General features: G+C 38.9%; 2 protein-coding genes across 7 annotated transcripts in view; both read right to left on the bottom strand.

Moving 5' to 3' along the window:
* The window catches only part of DAPK1 (death associated protein kinase 1), a 257,163-nt gene that overhangs the window by 109,182 nt on the left and 129,048 nt on the right, over positions 1 to 18,933 (bottom strand). The gene's annotated exons all lie outside the window — the stretch shown is intronic.
* Positions 9,823 to 14,579, bottom strand: LOC138161142 (large ribosomal subunit protein eL34-like). Its single transcript, XM_069087976.1, has one exon. The coding sequence runs from the start codon at positions 10,500 to 10,502 to the stop codon at positions 10,116 to 10,118; it is 387 nt and encodes a 128-aa protein (XP_068944077.1). The 5' UTR covers positions 10,503 to 14,579; the 3' UTR covers positions 9,823 to 10,115.

Below are 18,933 nucleotides of genomic sequence, written 5' to 3'. Positions count from 1 at the left end.
GCACCTCACCTATTGCAGTCGATATAATCATTCCGTCTTCCATCTTGCCATTGGAAGAGGCTACTTGCAAGCCTGACTCCTATTACCTGCCCAAGAAAATGTGCAATCCCTGAAATTCTTCCCAGAAATACAGAGTTCCTATGTTACTGAGAAGAAAAAGGAAGGAGATGGCACATTTCAGCTTCACTGAAACCACCTTTGTTGGCACTGATGATTGTCATGGTGGTGAAGAAGGTAGGCTCACACAACAGTGCAATGCGGGTTGCTGTTGCTTTGTCCTTTATTTTCAAAGAAGATCAAGGAGCTGCACATGAACTGGATTTAAGCAAAGCAGAGTTGCACAAAGCAATTGACCTCATTGTCTATTCCAGAGTTATCAAAGTCCAGTGACAGGGGCAGCAAGGTGGCTCAGCTGGCCCCAGTGTTGGGATGACCTGGGGATTGAATCCGGGCTCAGATACTTAGCACCACACCCAGAAATAACTGGCTGTGTAACCCTGAGCAAGTTACTTAACCCCAATTGCTTAAAAAAAATTTAAAAAAGTCCAGTGATGAGACAAAAGTCAAGATGACTGGTGATGATGATTCAAGATACAGGGGATAATCCTGGCATCTTTGATATCTACCAATGCTCTAAGTTCTCCTCAGCACCTGCTTTAGCCATCTTCATGACTACTGGAACAAACTGTTCTCATCCACCCAATCAATCCACTGGGGAAAGTCTTCACAGGCTTGGGGTAGACAGCCCCCCCCCCCCCAACTCACTGACTCAACCTGGTTTAGCTTGTCTGCTGAAATAGCTTACCAGGGCATAGCCACTGTGCAAGATAAAGCTTCTTGGAGTCACAGGTAGAGAGTTGGGTGAATCAGGCAGAAATCAAAGGTGGAAAGCAGCCCTCATACCAGAGGTCATAGTCTTCCCTGAACACCCCTGCACCCTAATGGGGGCTGCCATAAAGCAGCTCATAACCATACTGGTTGTTAGAGCTGAAGCAGTCATGCAATGGAAATAACTTAAAGGATGACTTGGAGAAAGAAGCATAGATGAGTCATAGAGTTCTGAAACTCATGTTAAATCTGTTGTTTACTTAGAAGTCAAGGCAAGGGCACATGGTGTTTAATTCCAAGTATTGTGTACAAATCTCTGTTTCTGTTCTGCCTTGTCATGGAAATGCTCACTGTGTTTGGTGTTGGTTGGGGCGAGAATAAGAAAATAAAACTGGGGGGAAAAGCAGTTTAAGGGCTCTATTCAAGTAGATCTGGGAGGAGAGGAGGAAACAGATAACAAGGCGAAAGAAGCCTTACAGCAAAAATGCTTATAGTCAGCAGAATTCTGCTGCTCTTAATGGTCCTAGAAAGCTGAGCTTCCAAGGAATCTCAAAATAGCTAAGAACATAAAGGGAGAAATAATAAGATTAATTGGGTGCTTTTTCAGGGGATGAAGGTGGGTATCTGTAATAGTAATGGGAATCTGAAGATCTTCCCTGCCCCTTAATAGACCGAATATAATTACATGGAGCCTATGGTGGGAGAAGATTGCTGAAGGGTGGAGCAGAACTGAGCAGGAAGCTGGGAGTCAGTGCAGTTAGAAAAGAGGGAGGAGAGGACACAGGTAAGGAGACAGCTAGGTATGGTGTTGCTCCCTGAAGTGATAAGGTATATTAACTTCTTTGTTGCTATGATGGATTTGACTTTTTGGTATTGGGATTCAGTTTTCTAGTATCAGAATAAATGTTTTGCTTCTGTCTTCTATATGGAGAGTCTGTTATATTTTGAGATTCAGAACTATGCCAGCGTATTCATAATCACTATTGGTTGCTGTGAATATTGTGCTGATGCTACAGTATCATAACATTAAGCAGTTCAAAAATATTTGGCCTAAGGATTGTGTTCCACGAATGAATATGTGGAGTCCCTGAGAAAGTTTCAGAATCCCAAAAAAATGTTTTTGGTGGTAGCATAAACCACAGGCTACATTAAAACTTGATAACATGACCATTTTCAGAGATAGATTTTTTAGCAATACCTTGACAGAACCCAAAAACATAATGGCTATATCTATCGCTATATTTTGTATAGAAGAGAGCATTTCATGCCAAAAATTAAAAATTAAACTACAGACTAAAAAATTATGGACTCATGTTCTCAATAACATCATAAGAGATAACTACTGGAATTTCTTATAGTCGTAAATGTTTTTGTTCCATCTAGCAGACAAACAAAACCACTTAAGCCAACACAAATATCCACTTTAGCGATTTTCAAAGAACCACTTTTCAGTTAAATAGTCAAGGAATGAAAAACTAGGTGGAGACACATACAGCTTTATTTCTCAAGAGAATGCCTGAATGAACAATATTGTGAAAGGCTGAAACTATTGCTAAGTGCACTTCAACTTTTTGTCCTTGCTAAAGAAAAGATATTGAACATAGAGGCTGCCAAGTATAACCACAATAGTCCCTGAAATTACACTTGTGAATAAAAAAAAATTTTAAGAAAAGTCAGGGGGCTTAATGAACTGGCAAACAACCACTGGCCTTGGTAAGTGTTTGTGAGAAACTGATCATTTTTGCGCGTGTGTGTGTGTGTGTGTGTGTGTGTGTATGTGTGTGCATCTTACAGAAATCAAGTCAAATCTACATAAAGAACAAGTTGGTTTCACTATCAGAATTAAGGACACCTCATCTTTTTTCTATGAGGATGAAGTGAAATAGAGTTGTACTAAATACTTCACCAACCCTGAGGTCATCATAGGATCACAGATGTAGAGATTACAGAGAGGCCTTAGAAGCAATGTAGTCCACCCCTCTCAGGCCCAGAGAAGTTAAAGGACTTGTCCAAGGTCATATATGGGTCATAAATACCTTAACAATTACCATCATCATCTACTATTCTTGTTTTTATCCTTTGATGAGGTTCAGTACAAGAACAAGTCATTTTGCTGCTATGTTTTTTATATTTAATGATCAGGGTACTTTTGCATAGTTGGAGAACATGAGGGCTTTGTGTAGCTGAGAGTAACCATGAGGTGAGGTCATCTTCTGTACAATCATTGGAAGTATATTCAGGACAACTTCTATAGCTCAGAGGACAACGGGGGGATTTACTTCATCCTGTTCCCATATACTTTTAATTTCTTCTGGAAGATCTCTATATAACTTTTCATTCCATGAAGTTTGCTGAATGTGAATATTTATTATGGTGACATAGTTATTTCTGAAATTGACTGACATATAATCTTTTCAGAATACCTCATGTAAAATACATCATTTCATAGTTATTTGGGTGACGTAAACATAAAAAATGCTCAAAGTACAATTCTCTTAAGTTCTAATACATCATTAGGAATTACAAGTTTATAAACTAATCCAAGAACATTAGGTTTATTGGTAGGAAAGTTAGACCATTAATATGCTTGTTTTCATGTTAGTATCTATTCATTTAGAAACATGTAACCTTCCATTCATCTCTCCATGAGGAAAGACCTAGAAAAAAGGCTCATTTTATACAAACACAGATACTCTCAAATAAAAGCTATATATGTATATATAAAAAATGTAGTTCATGTTTGTTTTTTTTTTAATGTCTCAACATTATACCCAGGCAGAGTGTGGAGAATCATCTGTAATGATGATCTAGTTCCAATTACTTTATCTGTTGAATATTTAAGGGTATTTTGGAGTTTATATTTGCAAGATGGGATCTGTTGGTTTATAAAAGATACCAAGGGGCAGCTAGGTGGCGCAGTGAATAGAGCACCGGCCCTGGAGTCAGGAGGACCTGAGCTCAAATCTGGCCTCAGACACTTAACACTTACTAACTATGTGACCTTGGGCAAGTCACTTAACCCCAATTGCCCTGCCTTCTCCCTTCCAAAAAGAAAAAAAAAAGATACTAAGCTTCTGGTATATAATTCCAGCTACCTCCTAGTTTCTTTCAAGATAACCAGTAAAAGCGACCTTAATATGTAATATGTAATAAAAAGCGACAGTAATATGCCACCTGCCATATGTTGCACCCTTTCCAACATTCCATTTTATTCTCTGCTTTGATCAGTCTAGATTACTTGAAGATAGCCTAAGTGTAACACCTGTCAGCAGTGATGCTGAATCACTATCATAAACATCTCTGTTTCTATAAATAAATCTTGGTCAACATATTCTTGGCTCAGTTCATGTGAGTATGGCCCATGGGAGGCCTTCTAATGCCTCTCTTAGATCTCTGCCTTTTCCAAGGTTTCATCTGGACATAAATCACTTTCAATTCCACTTGACAAAACCAGAAGCATTATTGGTTGTCAGTCTTTTCTATCACTTTGTGAAGTGTGGACAGTTTATTCTGACATCAACCTATGAATTTTAAACCTGTATATCACATGCTCGGAGAATACTGACCAACACATTTTCTTCCTTTTGATGAGGGCGTGGTCATATTTTCATAGCTTCCTTGGGGTAGTGATTCCTCTGTTTCATTAACAGCGTAATAGTTGGACCATCCAGATAAGATGGCATCCAACATGAAAAGTATTAGACGAGTCCAGGTCTTCCACAAATATCCCAACAAAGATCAAAACGGAGCAATACCTGAGAAGAACACAAGACACCAAGAAGAGCCTCTCTCCAGAACAGGATGGCCAGAAGTTTCTGCTCATTCAATAGAGTGGGTGCACCAAGGGAGGTAAGAGCCCATGCTACCTCCCATCAACTGGGCCTGAATCCAGGAAGCTCTAGGCCCTGCTCTGTAAGAGCAGCCATCTGGAATAGAGCTAGTTCAGGATAGGCCAATGCAGAGTGAGAAGGCTCCCAGGGCACTTCGAGAGATGGAAAGTCAGTGCTCCTGTGCAAGCCAAAGAAGAAAACAAAGACAATTCAGTGCTCTTCGTGTGATGGGGTTGCCCAATGAGCCCTTAAAACAATGCTGCCAAAGCAGAAAAGGGGGTTAGTGCTGTGTCAAGGTGCCTGTGCAACAGGGGAGCTTCCAAGAGGGTGAAGACAAGCGCAATCCCCAGTATTCTAGAGGGGCCTTTCAGAATCACAACAGGGGACGGATAAGGAGAAGGGGCAGAGACAGCTATGACCTAGGGTAGTAGCTGGGTTGTGCTGCCACACAGAGCAAAAGAAGAAACCAGGAATTGTGGTAAAATGTTCAACCTAGTCCAATCCATTCCATCCAAAGCAGCAGTGGCATCTAGACTACGGAGGGGAAAAAACCAAAGAGTCCCTGCCTAACTCACCTAAGTCATTAGGACAGGACAGAGCCTGACCCTGGGACAAAATCTTAAGGCAAAAACTGAATATATAGAGAAAACTCTGAACATATTGAAGAAGTCACAGTGTGAAGAAAGATCTAAAAGGTAAACCCAGAAGAGATGAACTCTACAGTAAGTACAAGGAGACCCTCAGAGAAAAGAATGGCTAGGCCACAAGGACCCTAAGATTGGTGGAAAGAAATGAAGAAAAAGGTGAAAATTGAAAATAGAAATGAAATGAACATTCTTGAAAGAAGAATGTTTAGGAGAACCAATAGCTTAGAACAGGAAGAAGAAGACCTTATGTAAATAGTAGATTTCTTAAAAATAGGATGGATAACAACAGAACTTAATGATTCCCCCAAATGACAAGAAATATGAAAACAAAGTATAAAGACTAAAAAACTAGAATATGCAAAGTATCTACTATCAAAAACAAATGGCTTGGAAAACAGGGCTGAGATAAGTAATTGCAAAATCACTGTACACCCAGGAAAACATAAGACAAAAAAAAAGCTAATTAGAATATTTTAAGAATACATAAAAAGAAAATTGTGCATATCATCTAGAATCATATGGCAAGGTGAAAATAGAAAGGATTCAACATTCACTTTAAAAAAGAAAGCTAAAACATCCAGGAATGTCCCAGCTAATATCCATAGTGTTTAGATCAAAGAAAAAATAATGCAAGCAGTCAAAAAAGAAAAAAGACCAAGAATCGCCAAAAGTACCAAGAAACCACAGTCAGAACTTTGTTCTTGAACAAAGCAAGGGAAATCTTGGAGGATGATATTCAGAAAAATAATATATTTTTAAAAGAAGAGCACATATAGCCAGGGCACCTAATATACAGTTCCCTACAGGGGAAAAATGGACATTTAGAAGACTTTTAAGTATTCCTGGGGTGGGGAGGGAGGGGGAGAAGACCACACACAGGAGAATTAAATATAGGAGACAAGAAGGGAAGGGAGCAGAATAAACATTTGTATAATATCTCCTACATTCTAGGGACTGTATTAGGGGACATTTTTGAAATACTACTTTCTTTAATCCTCACAATAACCCAGCAAGATAGATGTCTGTATATAATTTGAATTCATATTATTCAGTTATAATTATATAAAATAATTATGTTGGTTCTATCCCAATAAAAATATGAATTTGAATAATATAAGCACTTCAGGGGATTTCTTATTTACACTGATCTTCAGAGCTAGTTGTATATAAAGACAGGGCAGGAGACGGGCATGAAATGAGACTCACTGTATTCTGAAACAGGAAAAGGATGGTTGGACACACATGAAAACACAAAGGATCTGTTATAGAAACACATTAAATTAAATAAGGAAAAAGTAGGTGGGGACAGGAAGAAGGAAGACTAGGGTTTAAGAGAAAGAGGGAAGAATTAGGGAGAAAATAAATCTCAAGTAAAACAAACTTCAATTTTGGATGTAAATGGCTGTTCAGTTGTATCAGTCATGTCTTGATTCTGGAGTTTTCTTGGCAAAGATACTGGAATGTTCGCCATTTCCTTCTCCAGGTCATTTTATAGATGAGGGTCACACAGCTGTTAAGAATCTGTGGCCAGATTTAGCCAGATTGAAACTCATGTCTTCCTGACTCTAGGTCCAACGCTCTATACACGATCCCACCCAACTGCTCCTACGTAGATCAGAAGGAGAGATTTAAAGGTAGAAATAAAAAGTAACACCCAATGGGCCAGGGTGGAGAGAAAAGGGGCAGGAATAGCGTGACGACGTTGATTAACTCTTCTAAGGCTGACTGTGCTCTTTTTTATTTCTTTTCCCTCTAATTCTGTGTAAAGAAAAGCCGGGGACAAAAAGAAGAAAAGTATAGCAAGTTAAATAAGACCGAAAAAAGCCATTTGCCCGTCATAATTGTATATGGGATAAACTCACCCTTCAAATGGAGGACAGTAGAATAAAGTACAAGGTGGAATCCAACAACATATCTCTTTCAAGGAACCCACTTGCAACATGAAAATGTCCGCAGAGTAAAAATGAGAGGTTAGAGAAGAATATACATATTTTTTACAAAGCAGGGGCAGCAATGATCTCAGGCAAGGCAACAGTGAAAATAGACATGGTTCAAATGCAAGCAGGGAAACTACTTATGCTTATAGCCACCAGAGATAATAAATGAGCAATCCACACCACAGAGCCAAATAGCATAGCATCTGAGTACCCGAACACAATGTGGCAACATAGCAACACTTGCGATAGAAACAAAGCAGCCCTTACAGGAAAATTTATATCACTAAACATGAGAGGAAAGAAGAGATAAATGAAATAGCCATACATCAACAATCTGCCCCCACCCCCACCACACCCCAAAGTAACACATAAAAAATGAGTAGTAATCACAGTGGATAGAGTGCCAGACCCGGAGTGAAGAAAACTCCCCTTCACGAGTCCAGATCTGGCCTCAGACAATTATTAGCTGTATGATCCTGGGCAAGTCACAGAGGCAAGTTTGCCTCAGTTTCTTCAAGTGTAAAATGAGCTGGAGAAGGAAATGATAAACTACTCTAGGTTCTTTGCCAGTAAAACACCAAATGGGGTCCTGAAAAGTTGGACATGACTGAACAACAACCTCAAAAATAAGCATCTAAAAAAAGGAATAGAAAAAATTGAAAACAAGTGAAAAACATTGATAAATAAAAAGGAAACTTTTCTTTGGGGGGGGGGCTAATAAATGAGACAAACCACTAACTAATCTGACTTTAAGAAGAAAAGGAAATCAAAAAGAAAAAATGAAAAATTTAACAACAGAGAAAGAATAAAAGTATTATTAGAAACTATTTTTCCAGATCAACAAGATTTTAAGAAGTTACATGAATGAATATGTGTAAAAAACATGCTCAAGCTTAACAAGACAATATAGAATTTAAATAGCTTAATCTCAGTAAAAGAAATTAGATAAGTAAATGGTAAAAAGGCATTAACAGTTTCAAAGGAACAAATGTAAGCAAATGTCCTAAAATTACTGATAATAAGAGAAATACAAATTACAACATTGAAGTTTTATTTAACAGCTGTTGGATTGGGAAAGATAAGAAAAATAAAGTGACAATCTCTGAAGTATCTTTGGGAGGATAGGCAATTTGGAGCTATATCTCAGTTCTGCCAAATTTGAACTCAGGCCTTTATGCCTCCAGGGCCAGCACTCTATCCACTGACCTTACTTCACTTAAAGTCTCCTTTTGGTGTCACATCATTTTATGGAAGTCATAGAATCAGAGATTTAGAGGTGGAATGGACCTCAGTAGTCATAGATTCATCCCTTATACTTGCCTGCCCCTCTAATCTAGTTTTAAAAATGAAATTATCACACTAATCTATAAAAAACAGCGTAACCTGGAACTGAGTATATCATTATCAAAAAGCAATGTGAAGTCATTGCCCAGAACCCAGGACTTGTTTCCAATTCTGTTATGATACAGTAGTATCAGGTAATAAAAACATTCATGTCTTCAGTCCATTTCACGTACACTCATGGTTTGCCCATTTATGTGGTCAGCATTATGAATAGCAAAGCATTTCCAGCATATGGAATCATGGTACTTCAGTTATGTTCTAATATAGTCTGCATCCTTGTGATACTGGAACATAAAGAAACACCATTCCCTCCCCTTTCTCTCTATTTCAGACTGACCCTTCACAATAGTTCTGAGCAGGTCTTTGACCTCTATGCTCTCCAGTCTGTCTCTTAGATTTATAGGAGTGATCATACTGGCCAAGGTGCTAAACTCAACCAATGGTATCACCAGAGTCCAATGCTAATATGGCAGAGGCTTTGGGGGCTTCTATAGCAGTTAAAGGCACCCAGATTGCCTGCTGTACATCACCCTGGCTGATTCGTTCTTACTTTGCTCCTCTCCCCACCCCTCACCTTACCTTTGGTTGGGCTTAATTATTATTTTATTGCTAAATGACACCATTTCATTCATCTCCCATTGTACCAAGAGAAATAGCCAATGAACATTTTTTTTTCCTCATATACCCTGGTAGCTTTAAGTCTGAAGTTGGAGAATCAATGACTTGCACATTATATTGAGCATGATAAGCTCTTAAATTTTTTTTGAGGTTAACTGAAATTAGATTGCATCATTGCAAATAATAATTATTTGAACATACCAACAATCTCTGATTTGGCCCATTTTCAGTTTACCCCTACTAATGCAGACAGAGGACTGGAGGTAGGTGCAGCATGGAATAATGGACAAGGTTTTAGGTTTGGAGTCTGAAAGAGCTGGGCACAAAGGCTACTTCAGACAGTTCCCAGTTGTGTGACACCAGGCAAGTCACTTAACCTCTGTAGGTCTCAGTTTCCTCATCTATAAAATGGGGGGAGAGGGGTGTGAATTCTATGACTACTGAGGTCCGTTCCACCTCTAAATCTCTGATTCTATGACTTCCATAAAATGACGTGACACCAAAAGGAGACTTTTAGTGAAGTAGGGTCAATAATAAATCATGAAAATTAACTCTTGCTTTGTAACTCACATCATAACAATTTTATTGCTAAGTAAAGTGAAAAATTATCCATTGGATCAACAACAAAAGTTAATAAAATAAAATATATTTGCTCAACCTGGAATTCTCTAAGATTGCAATTTTCATATTAAAAGACAATAGATGCTATGATATAAATAGGCAAGAGGATCTTTTGACTCATGCTACTTATTTTAAGGTGGTTCTAGAGCAGAGGTTCTTAACCAGAAAGGAAGATATCATGGATAATCCTCTGAGAGATTTCAGAGGATCTATGAATTTGAGTGGGGAAAAAATGACATCTTTCTTTTTTACTAACAGAAGTTTAATTTAATATTTCTTTTTTTCACATTTTAATTTTCTTTATTATTGAAAAAACATATGCTTTTAATTTCCGTTTTTGACTCTGCTTGTGCCTTCAACACCTTCCCAATGATTTTCTGCTCCTCCATCAGGAAAGCATGCTTGATCCTGTTGGGGACACATTTAGCACACAGGGAGCCACTGTAAGCCCTGCTGACATGCTTTTTTGTCTTTGACAGCCTCATAAGAACTTTGGGGCTCACTGCACGAACACCTCGAAGTCTTCCTGGGCACACACCACAGGCTGATCTTGGTGCTTTTCCAACTTTCTTGGTATAAAGATAAAGGATTCTGTTACCTGGGGTTTGTGACAGCCAAGTTTTGTTGGAAGCTGTATCGTAGGACAGTCTAAGATGGTATGTCAGACGCTGAACCATTTTAATTTCTGTCACGTCTGTCACCAGAAAAGTGAAAAGGGAATTCAATATTTCTAAAAGAAATTCAATAATTCCTTTAAATTTGAATTTTAAAAATACCTTATTCTAGGCTCATCGGTTTTACCAGGTTGCCAAAAGGGTTTATGACACCATCATATAGCCAGTCCCACATTAAGGAATGAGTACTGACTGTTTCTGTCTTGTAGGCAGTGGTCATCTTGAATTCCATTTCCCCAAGCTGTTTGCAAGTCCCTCTAAGATGTGTAGTACAGCAATTATTCCTTTCCTTTCTTTTTTCGTATTTATCTGGGTACTCCTTACCAGTTTCATTTATTGGATCATCATTCATATTCTCTCCCCTTGCATAGGTGAACCACAGGTTCTTTCTCCTGGCACCTCTCCTTTTATCCATATTCTCTTTCAGTGACCTCATTAGATGCCACGGCTTAATAGCCTCATCTCTATGCTGATGCCTCCTAGATCTACATACCTAGCCAGTGGTACACTAGAGGCAGCTTGTGCCAGCTCATGAAAGCCAATTATTAAATTTTCAGTGTGAGCTCTGACATCTTAGAAATCAGCAAATGATAAAAAAAAAAAAAGAAATGAGAAAACGTAAGTGATTTAGAACTCAGTTGAGAATTCTTACCAGACTTCATAGGAATGAATCAATTTATTTGAAGTTCCACAAGAATATACACCATTTATACCTCACAAACCATTTGTGAGTAGAGGTCAAATGCCATCAAAGTGAACAACAGAAAGGGAAACCAAAAAAAAGAGGTTCAATGAGTAGGTAAAAAATGTCTAAGCACGGGCTCAGATCGTCTCTGACTTTTGTGCCATGGGCTCCTGCACTAGGCATAGCCAATTAAATGTGAGGTATTGTTGACTCTACTAATACAACAAATCATATATCCACCCTGCTTCTCAATAATTATACAGCATAGACCAGGGGTGGGGAACCTGCAGGCTCAAGGTCACGTAGCCTTTTAGGTCCTTGGGTACAACCTTTTGACTGAGTCCAAGTTTTACAGAACACATCTTTTTATTAAGGGGACTTGTTCTTTGAAGTTTGGATTTGGTCAAAGGCTCCACTTGAGAACCTAGAGGGCCACATATGGCCTCAGGGCAGCAGGTTCCTCACCGCTGGGCCCTGGACTATGATAAAAGACTCCTAATTTGTCTCCCTGTCTCAAAAATCTCCTATTTCCAATAGTATTTTCATGCAACTGACAAAGTGATCTTATAAAAGCAAAGGTCTGGCCATGTTATTCTCCCTAGTCAATAAACTATAGTAGCTATATATTGTCTCTAGGATTATATGTAAAATCCACTATCGCATTTAAAATCTGTCATAACCTGGTTCCAAATGACCTTTCCAGCTTTATTATAGATTATTCCTTCTGTGCCCCTGCCCCCTCTTCACATACTCTACAGTTCAGACAAACTGGTCCTTTTGCTGTTTCTTTTATACAGAAATCCATCCTGTCTCCATGTAGCTTTCCACAGACTTCTGTCCCCCACGCCTGTAATGTGATCTCTCCATACTTCTGCCTCTCAGAAGCTCCAAGTTCTTCTGAAACAGCTGAAATGCCATCTACTACAAGGTTTTTCCTGAGTTCCCTAACTGCAAACACAAATCAAATGAGATAACTTACATATAGAGTTTAACAAAGTATAAGTAGTTATTATTAAGTATGCTTCACCAAATTACACTGTATTTATTTTGTGTATATATTTATATGTGTACATGTATAATATACGTGTGTATATATGTATGTATAAGGGTAAGGGTATATTTGTCCATACACCCTTATATACATACACACACAGACACTCTCTCTCTCTCTCTCTCTCTGTGTCGTCTCCGATATATTTTAAGCTTCTTGATGGCAAGAATTGTTCAAATTTTCTCATTGTATCTACTGGACCTTGCAAAGTGCCAGCACATAGTATCAATCCATGTATCAATTTATTGGTTGCTTTAAAAAATGTAAAGTAGCTCACAGAATGTCTAAAATTAATATGATGGATGGATCCCAGAGTCTAAGAACTATTACATTCTAATACAGCTATATAATACTGAGCCAAGGCTGGACAAACAGCAACTCAAACAAGTTTAGAGAATTGGCAAATTCCTTTTTTCTGAGGCGTCGTGGTGGTGGTGGTTTTATGTCCACAATTGGCACAGTTGTCGGGATCAGATTCTGTCTACAACTTTATCTGTATAGGCAGCAACAAACACCCAGGCAGATATCCAAATGTTAAGATTTCACAACAGAACCCTGGTGAAACATTCTCAGTGTCCCCCTCGGCCCTTGGTCCCATTCAATTGCACACAAGGGACTGTTCAACAACACACAAGGGACAAGAAAAAGGACTAGAAAAGTCCATAATTAAAGTACTGAAAAGGTCCACAGAGTTTATCTAATTCAATCCCCTTTTTTTTTATATTAGGAAACTGAGGCTCTGAAGGATTAACTGATTTGTCTAGTCACAATGCTAATTAGCAAAACAGTTGGGATCATAAGCCAGATTCCATGACTGTAGGGTCTGCTACATAAGACTTTCTACTTAAATTTGTTTATTCAAAACTTTTAGAATGTGATTTCATCTGTGTGGGTACAACTTCCAATGAAGCAGATAATAACTGTTCTCCACCTTAGTTAATAATCTGTGTGAGTTGCTTAGAAGAGGGGAAGGCCCATTAGGAAAGCCAAAAAATACACTACTGGATGACTAACTTAGTGATGAGGCTCTTACAATTTAGTTATTTGGGTCCACAGAAGATGAGTGAGTGTGTGTGTGTGTGTGTGTGTGTGTGTGTGTAAGTTGAAATTTTTCTAGCTTCTGACTTGCCAGAGCTTAAACTAAAATAATCTTCAAGAATCTCAAGGTTGCTTATACATAAGGGAATCTTAACCTGGGGTCGATGAACTCATTTTAAATATATTTTGAATGACTAATAAGATTGCACATGTATGATCTCTATCAGATTGCTTAACATCTGGGTGGAGTGGGGGAGGCATAGAAGTTAGGACTTACATTTTTATTTAAAATGTTAAAAAATCAGGGTTTTTTAAACATGTAATTGGGATGAATAAATATTAAAAATAAAGACCTTTTGATAACGATATTTCAATACACTTGGTTTCCTTTGCAATTCCCATGTATTTTACTTAACAATTTAAAAACATGATTTTGAAAAAAGAACTATTATCTTCACCAGACTGACTACGAGGGTCCGACCTTTTGATACAAAAGAGTTAAGGACCTATTCTTCATATTATGGTGAGGAATCAGATTAGAAGAGAATATCCAACTGAAACAGGAAGGAAAAAAGATGTAAAACTATGTGCTGTCTCTTAGAATTCTTCCCGTGTTAAAATCAAATTTAGTTGGTAAGACCCAATTGCATCTAGAGCCAAACCATATATATTAGAACTATTAATCATTCATTATAGAAGAGAATTCAAGGTAAAGCAGCTTCATCAAAGATCCAAAGTAAAGAGGTCTAGTTAAACACAGAGTTAACGGAAGCAACTGCTGACCGTTAATGTCACTCATTGCATGGATCCCAAAGATCATGAATGCAAGTGAACCATAATAATATCCACTTGTCTAGCACTTATCTCATCAAATACTCTTTCACACATATTTTTGTAGCTGAGAAATATGAGTACTTGTATCATATTGCCCACCAAACCATGTCTAAAGCTCTTAATCTGTGATTCAATTTAATCTGCCAGTTCTAGATAAATGATCCTATGATCCTGCATTTCTAACTCTCTCCCTTTGCTCTACTACACAAATCCTCTTCTCTAACCCAAGCCAGTGTAATCCAGCAAATGAGTGCTGGATTTGGAGAAGAGATTCTGGGTTCGAATCCTAGCTCTGTTATGGACTATATGTATATATTTGGGCAAGTCACTAACTTATTTGGACCCCCATTTCCTCATCTTTAAAATTAAAGCACTAATTTTATCCCATCCAGAAAAAAAGGTAAGATATAGCTTACTCTGATTCCCCTAAACATACAGATTTAATGAAAGATTTCTATATTGACAGTGTGTGTGTGTGTGTGTGTGTGTGTGTGTGTGTGTGTGTGTGTGTGTAAGGCGGGTAACAGAGATTTCAGAAGGCAAAAAATCATGGCTCCATTTCAGCACTTTGGTAAAATTAAAAGAACAACCAGTGTCTCAGGTATGAAAAATAAGATTTAAAAAAAAAAGTTTTTTTCCCCCTAATAAACAAATAACTCATCATTTATAGCTGCTTCCTAGAAAAGATGGCTCTTGAAATGTATTTCAACAAAAAGTGTCCCCCTAGCACAGACACCAAAGAATATCTGTACAAAGGCCAAAAGAGATACAGAATATCCTTCTCACAAGGGGTCACTAAGGGTCAGTCTGCAGAGTATCAGATGTAGGTATGGTTTTAGATCTCCTTATCTTCATGATAAGGAAAGGACTAGAAGATTACAGGAGAGGAATAAAGTAGACACAGACTCAGTAAGGACATGAAGGTGCAAATGGTGGTCCAAAACTGAAACTCTTTAGTTTACATGAACTGGGATGCATCTTATGGGCTTTTCACACAAATCCCTCTCTGGTTCTTAATCCTACTGAGGAATTCCCTAGGAATAGCAGATTAGTTTGTGCTAAGTGAAAAGGGAAAGGATCCTTAACTCTTAGGAAAGTACTTAAACTAACACAGCATCACATACAGGAACAACTTTATTTAACTTGGTTAAAAAATAAAAGCACAAAGAATTTGCACCCAAGTCACTTGTCAAGTCAAGTCTCCTCTCTTGGCTGGGCTTCCCTCTTCCTCATGAGTTTCCTTCACTCCCAAGCACCCAGACACTCCTCTGCCATAATAGGCCCTAAGTGGGCTGTTCTCCAGAGGAAAAAACAGGGTTTCTTGAGTTAAGCAGACATTGCCTCCACATCATACCATCCTCCACGGCCGCCATATGCTATCGTGTCGTACACCTTGCATTCTCACTTGAGTTGTTAAAGGATCCCACAAAGAAAAGGTCCTTGTCAAGACTAGAGAATCAGATGCACCCTGTCTACGCGGTTCATACAAGCCTTTGCTCTGACCAGCACAGGTCACAAGAATCACAGTACATACCAAGGAAAGCCCAGGTTTGTGCTACCACACCAGAGTAATCTTAGTGCTTCAAGGTTCTGGTGTCGGAATATTTCTGTATTCCCATAACTTGATCTAAGAATTCACTCTTTTCCAGGAACTCAACTAATTATCCAAAAACATCTGTTTCTTGGTCAGGGCCTCCCCACTGCTACCAGCTAACGTATCTGTAACTCCTGGCTTGGCCCATAAACTCCTCATCCCATAACTACTGCATCTGTGAGATGCTGTTTTTGGTGCCAATGTGGCTCCCTCCTCCCCTGGGTCAAATGACGCCTTAATGCCCATGGTTCACTGGAAGGGATACAAGACTTCCCTGTGGGGAACACGAATCTATGCATGCCTAAGGAGTTTCTCTCTGACCGTCTCAGCTTTGATTCTCCCAATATGTGTCTCTCTATTCTTGTTCTTTTAAAAGCCAAGTTCAAGTTATAGTAGGGCAAGTTCAGCCATAAAACTAGAGATCATGTATTTATCATCCTCAAAAGCATTCTATTAAAGCGCCAACAACTATCCAGGGCAAAACATTTCTATTTTATTGCTAAGAAATCATCAGTCGCAGAACAATGGTGTTCTCTATGCTGACTTAGTAACAAGAGGTTTACCCATGGCAAGGGATTAATTTTGTCAAGGGAACACCACAGAGAGGCCTTGGTATCCTCTGGATTCATCCTCATTAAAAAGAAAGACTTGAATTCTTTAAAAACATGGTCAATGCCAAAATGTTTCCCTTGAATATACATATTTGTGTAATGGTTAGCAAAGTAATACTTTGCTGATTGTCCCAGCTATTCAAGCGCCTTTGAGCCTCACCTTGGATTGTATCAAGTCTTTGTCGGAAAGAGTGTACATTGTGCTGTCCTTAGTAGGCCTAAGGGAGCTTGGAGACCTTCCCTACCCTTACTAGGCCTAACATCATCACACGGAGCCCATGGTGGGGGGAGCCTGCCAAAAGAGCAGAACAGAAAGAGCAGGAACAGGAAGGAGCAGGGCAGAGCAAAGTTTGAGCTCGAGCTGGGACCGAGCAGAACTGAGAGGGAGGACTGTGATGTTGGCACTCTGTCTGTCTGTGTTGATGTTACTTTGTCAGAACAAAGCATTCTGTCTGCTGAAAGAGGGCTTTACTACTTTACTATATTTACTAAATACAGAAGCCCTAAAAGAGGACTTTACTGTTGTTCACATAAGTCGTGGGACTTCACTGTTGATTTGTATTTGATTTCTCAGACAGAACCTTTGTCTGTTGGTTTGTGTTACTTTGTCAAACATAAAGTGAATTGAGATGATCGTGTAGGCAATGTGTATGAATATTGTTGTAACTCTGTTAAGCTTTGTCTTCCTGGAAACAGAAACTTCCAAGAGCTGTCCTTGTAAGCTGAGGTATGAAACAGGAGCGGAGAGGGGCCTACATGTGAGTACAGGCAAGAACTGGGAGAGCTGCCTACCTGTGAATCTAGGCAATGGTCAGGTGAATCCAGGCAAGAGCTGGGAGCAGCCAGCCCATGGAAGAGGAGCCATGGGGTTTGGAAGTCAGTCTTGAGTTAAGATGAAAGAGGACTTTACTAAATATCAATGCTGAGTGATGATATTGTAACTTACTGTGACCTGGGGGTGGATGGTGTTTATATTTTCTGCTCCCCCTTAAGGGTGATTGACTTAAGGGTGATTACCCCTTAAGAATGACTAGCTTAAGGATGACTGGAAACCAGCTTCGAGTCAAGATGAAAGAAGACCTTACTCTATATTGATTGAGGAGACTGTGAGTTATTGAATGATATGTTTTATTTAAGACCATGTGGCCACCTTAGTAATAAGTTATGTTATATTGTGAATGTTGTGTTTTAGTTTCTTGAATGTTTCACTTAAGTTTATTGATGAATAAGTAGAGAGTTCACTATACTATATGATTAGATCCTTAAAGTTATTCACAGCAGCAAGTCCTCAGGAGAGCTGCTTGTGATTGACTTTACAACTTGTTACAAAGATTTTCTCCTGCCCCTCCCCCCCATGGGGGATGGTGGAGAAATGGAGAGAAATAGACTTTTGTCAATTGAAAAAAATGTTAGATTTTAAAAACTTTTTTAGCTCCTGTAAATTAAAGCAGAGTAATACTGTCACAGTTGATAGGCATCCCCACCCAAATAAAGATTCCTTTCTGAGGGACCAAACCTCCCTTTACTGAGCAGGTCTTCTTCATTACTTAGTCTCAAACCCAATACCTTGTAAAAAGAACTTTTAGTCTCATATATATTTTTGTGTTTTGCATGTTTCTATCTAAATTTGGCCATGACCAGTGCAAAAACTTAGGCTACCACCCCCCAAACAAAATATAACCCTGCCAAATTTGTTAATACTAATACAAAGCCAAGGGGTCTGACTTATCACTTGCTATGATAGCCTCCATTTCTGAATGTAAAGGATCAAAAACCAAAACAAACTCTGGATGAGATATATCTCCATGATATAATCTGTGCAATAAAATCCTGGACCAAGCCAGAAACTACAGGATCTTGAGCAGCCTTGGAGCAGTGCAATCAAAAGAGCTTCTGGATCATGCAGTAGCCAGAGCTTACATTTGGCAAGAAATAGCACAATGAGAAGGAACATTGTCTTTCCCTAAACATTGTCTTTCCCTAATAGTGTGAGTTTCCTGGACTGTGCAGGTACAGTGGGGAAAAAAGGAGTCAACTCTCCAGGGTCCATGAGTGCTTTCAGCTGTAGCACAAATGGGTTACAATGGTGAATGGGCCACGCAGGAAGCAAAAATGAGCTGTCTCGGCTGTTTATGGGATTGGACGACAATAGGTTTAATTTTTGTGGATTTCTTTTGGCTGAGGTTGTCCTACATTAGAAGTTATGTTAGCCTGATTGCTTTCATTAAGAACTAAATACTCTTTACTTTTTCTATAGAGAGCTATATAGGAACCCATTTCTGAGGTTCCCACAAGAAATCATGGGTGAGGAAATGAGGACTATTCCCTCATTTCACAAAAGATTAGAGAACTTTCCAAGACTGAACCCAATCATTGTCAGAGCTGTGCTCCTGGGACCCTGATAATAAATGTTAAAATGCTTCATTTGTGTAAATGGAAGAAATTAGTGACAGTCATATAATTTTTTATGAGGCTACACTGGTGTGTGTGTGTGTGTGTGTGTGTGTGTGTGTGTGTAAGTGGGTGGTATGTATGCATGTGAGTATGTATTGCTGGACCTGAGTCCGGGAAAGCAAAACATGCTTTCCCTTCCCTTGGTAGAAGGATAGAAGGAAGGAAAC

This window comes from Petaurus breviceps, unplaced genomic scaffold, assembly GCF_028583685.1.
Source record: "Petaurus breviceps papuanus isolate PSGF00001 unplaced genomic scaffold, PetGlider_PUasm1.0 183, whole genome shotgun sequence".
Lineage (NCBI taxonomy): Eukaryota > Metazoa > Chordata > Mammalia > Diprotodontia > Petauridae > Petaurus > Petaurus breviceps.
Note: the sequence above shows the minus strand (reverse complement) of the source record. Positions and strands in the feature narration are given on the sequence as shown.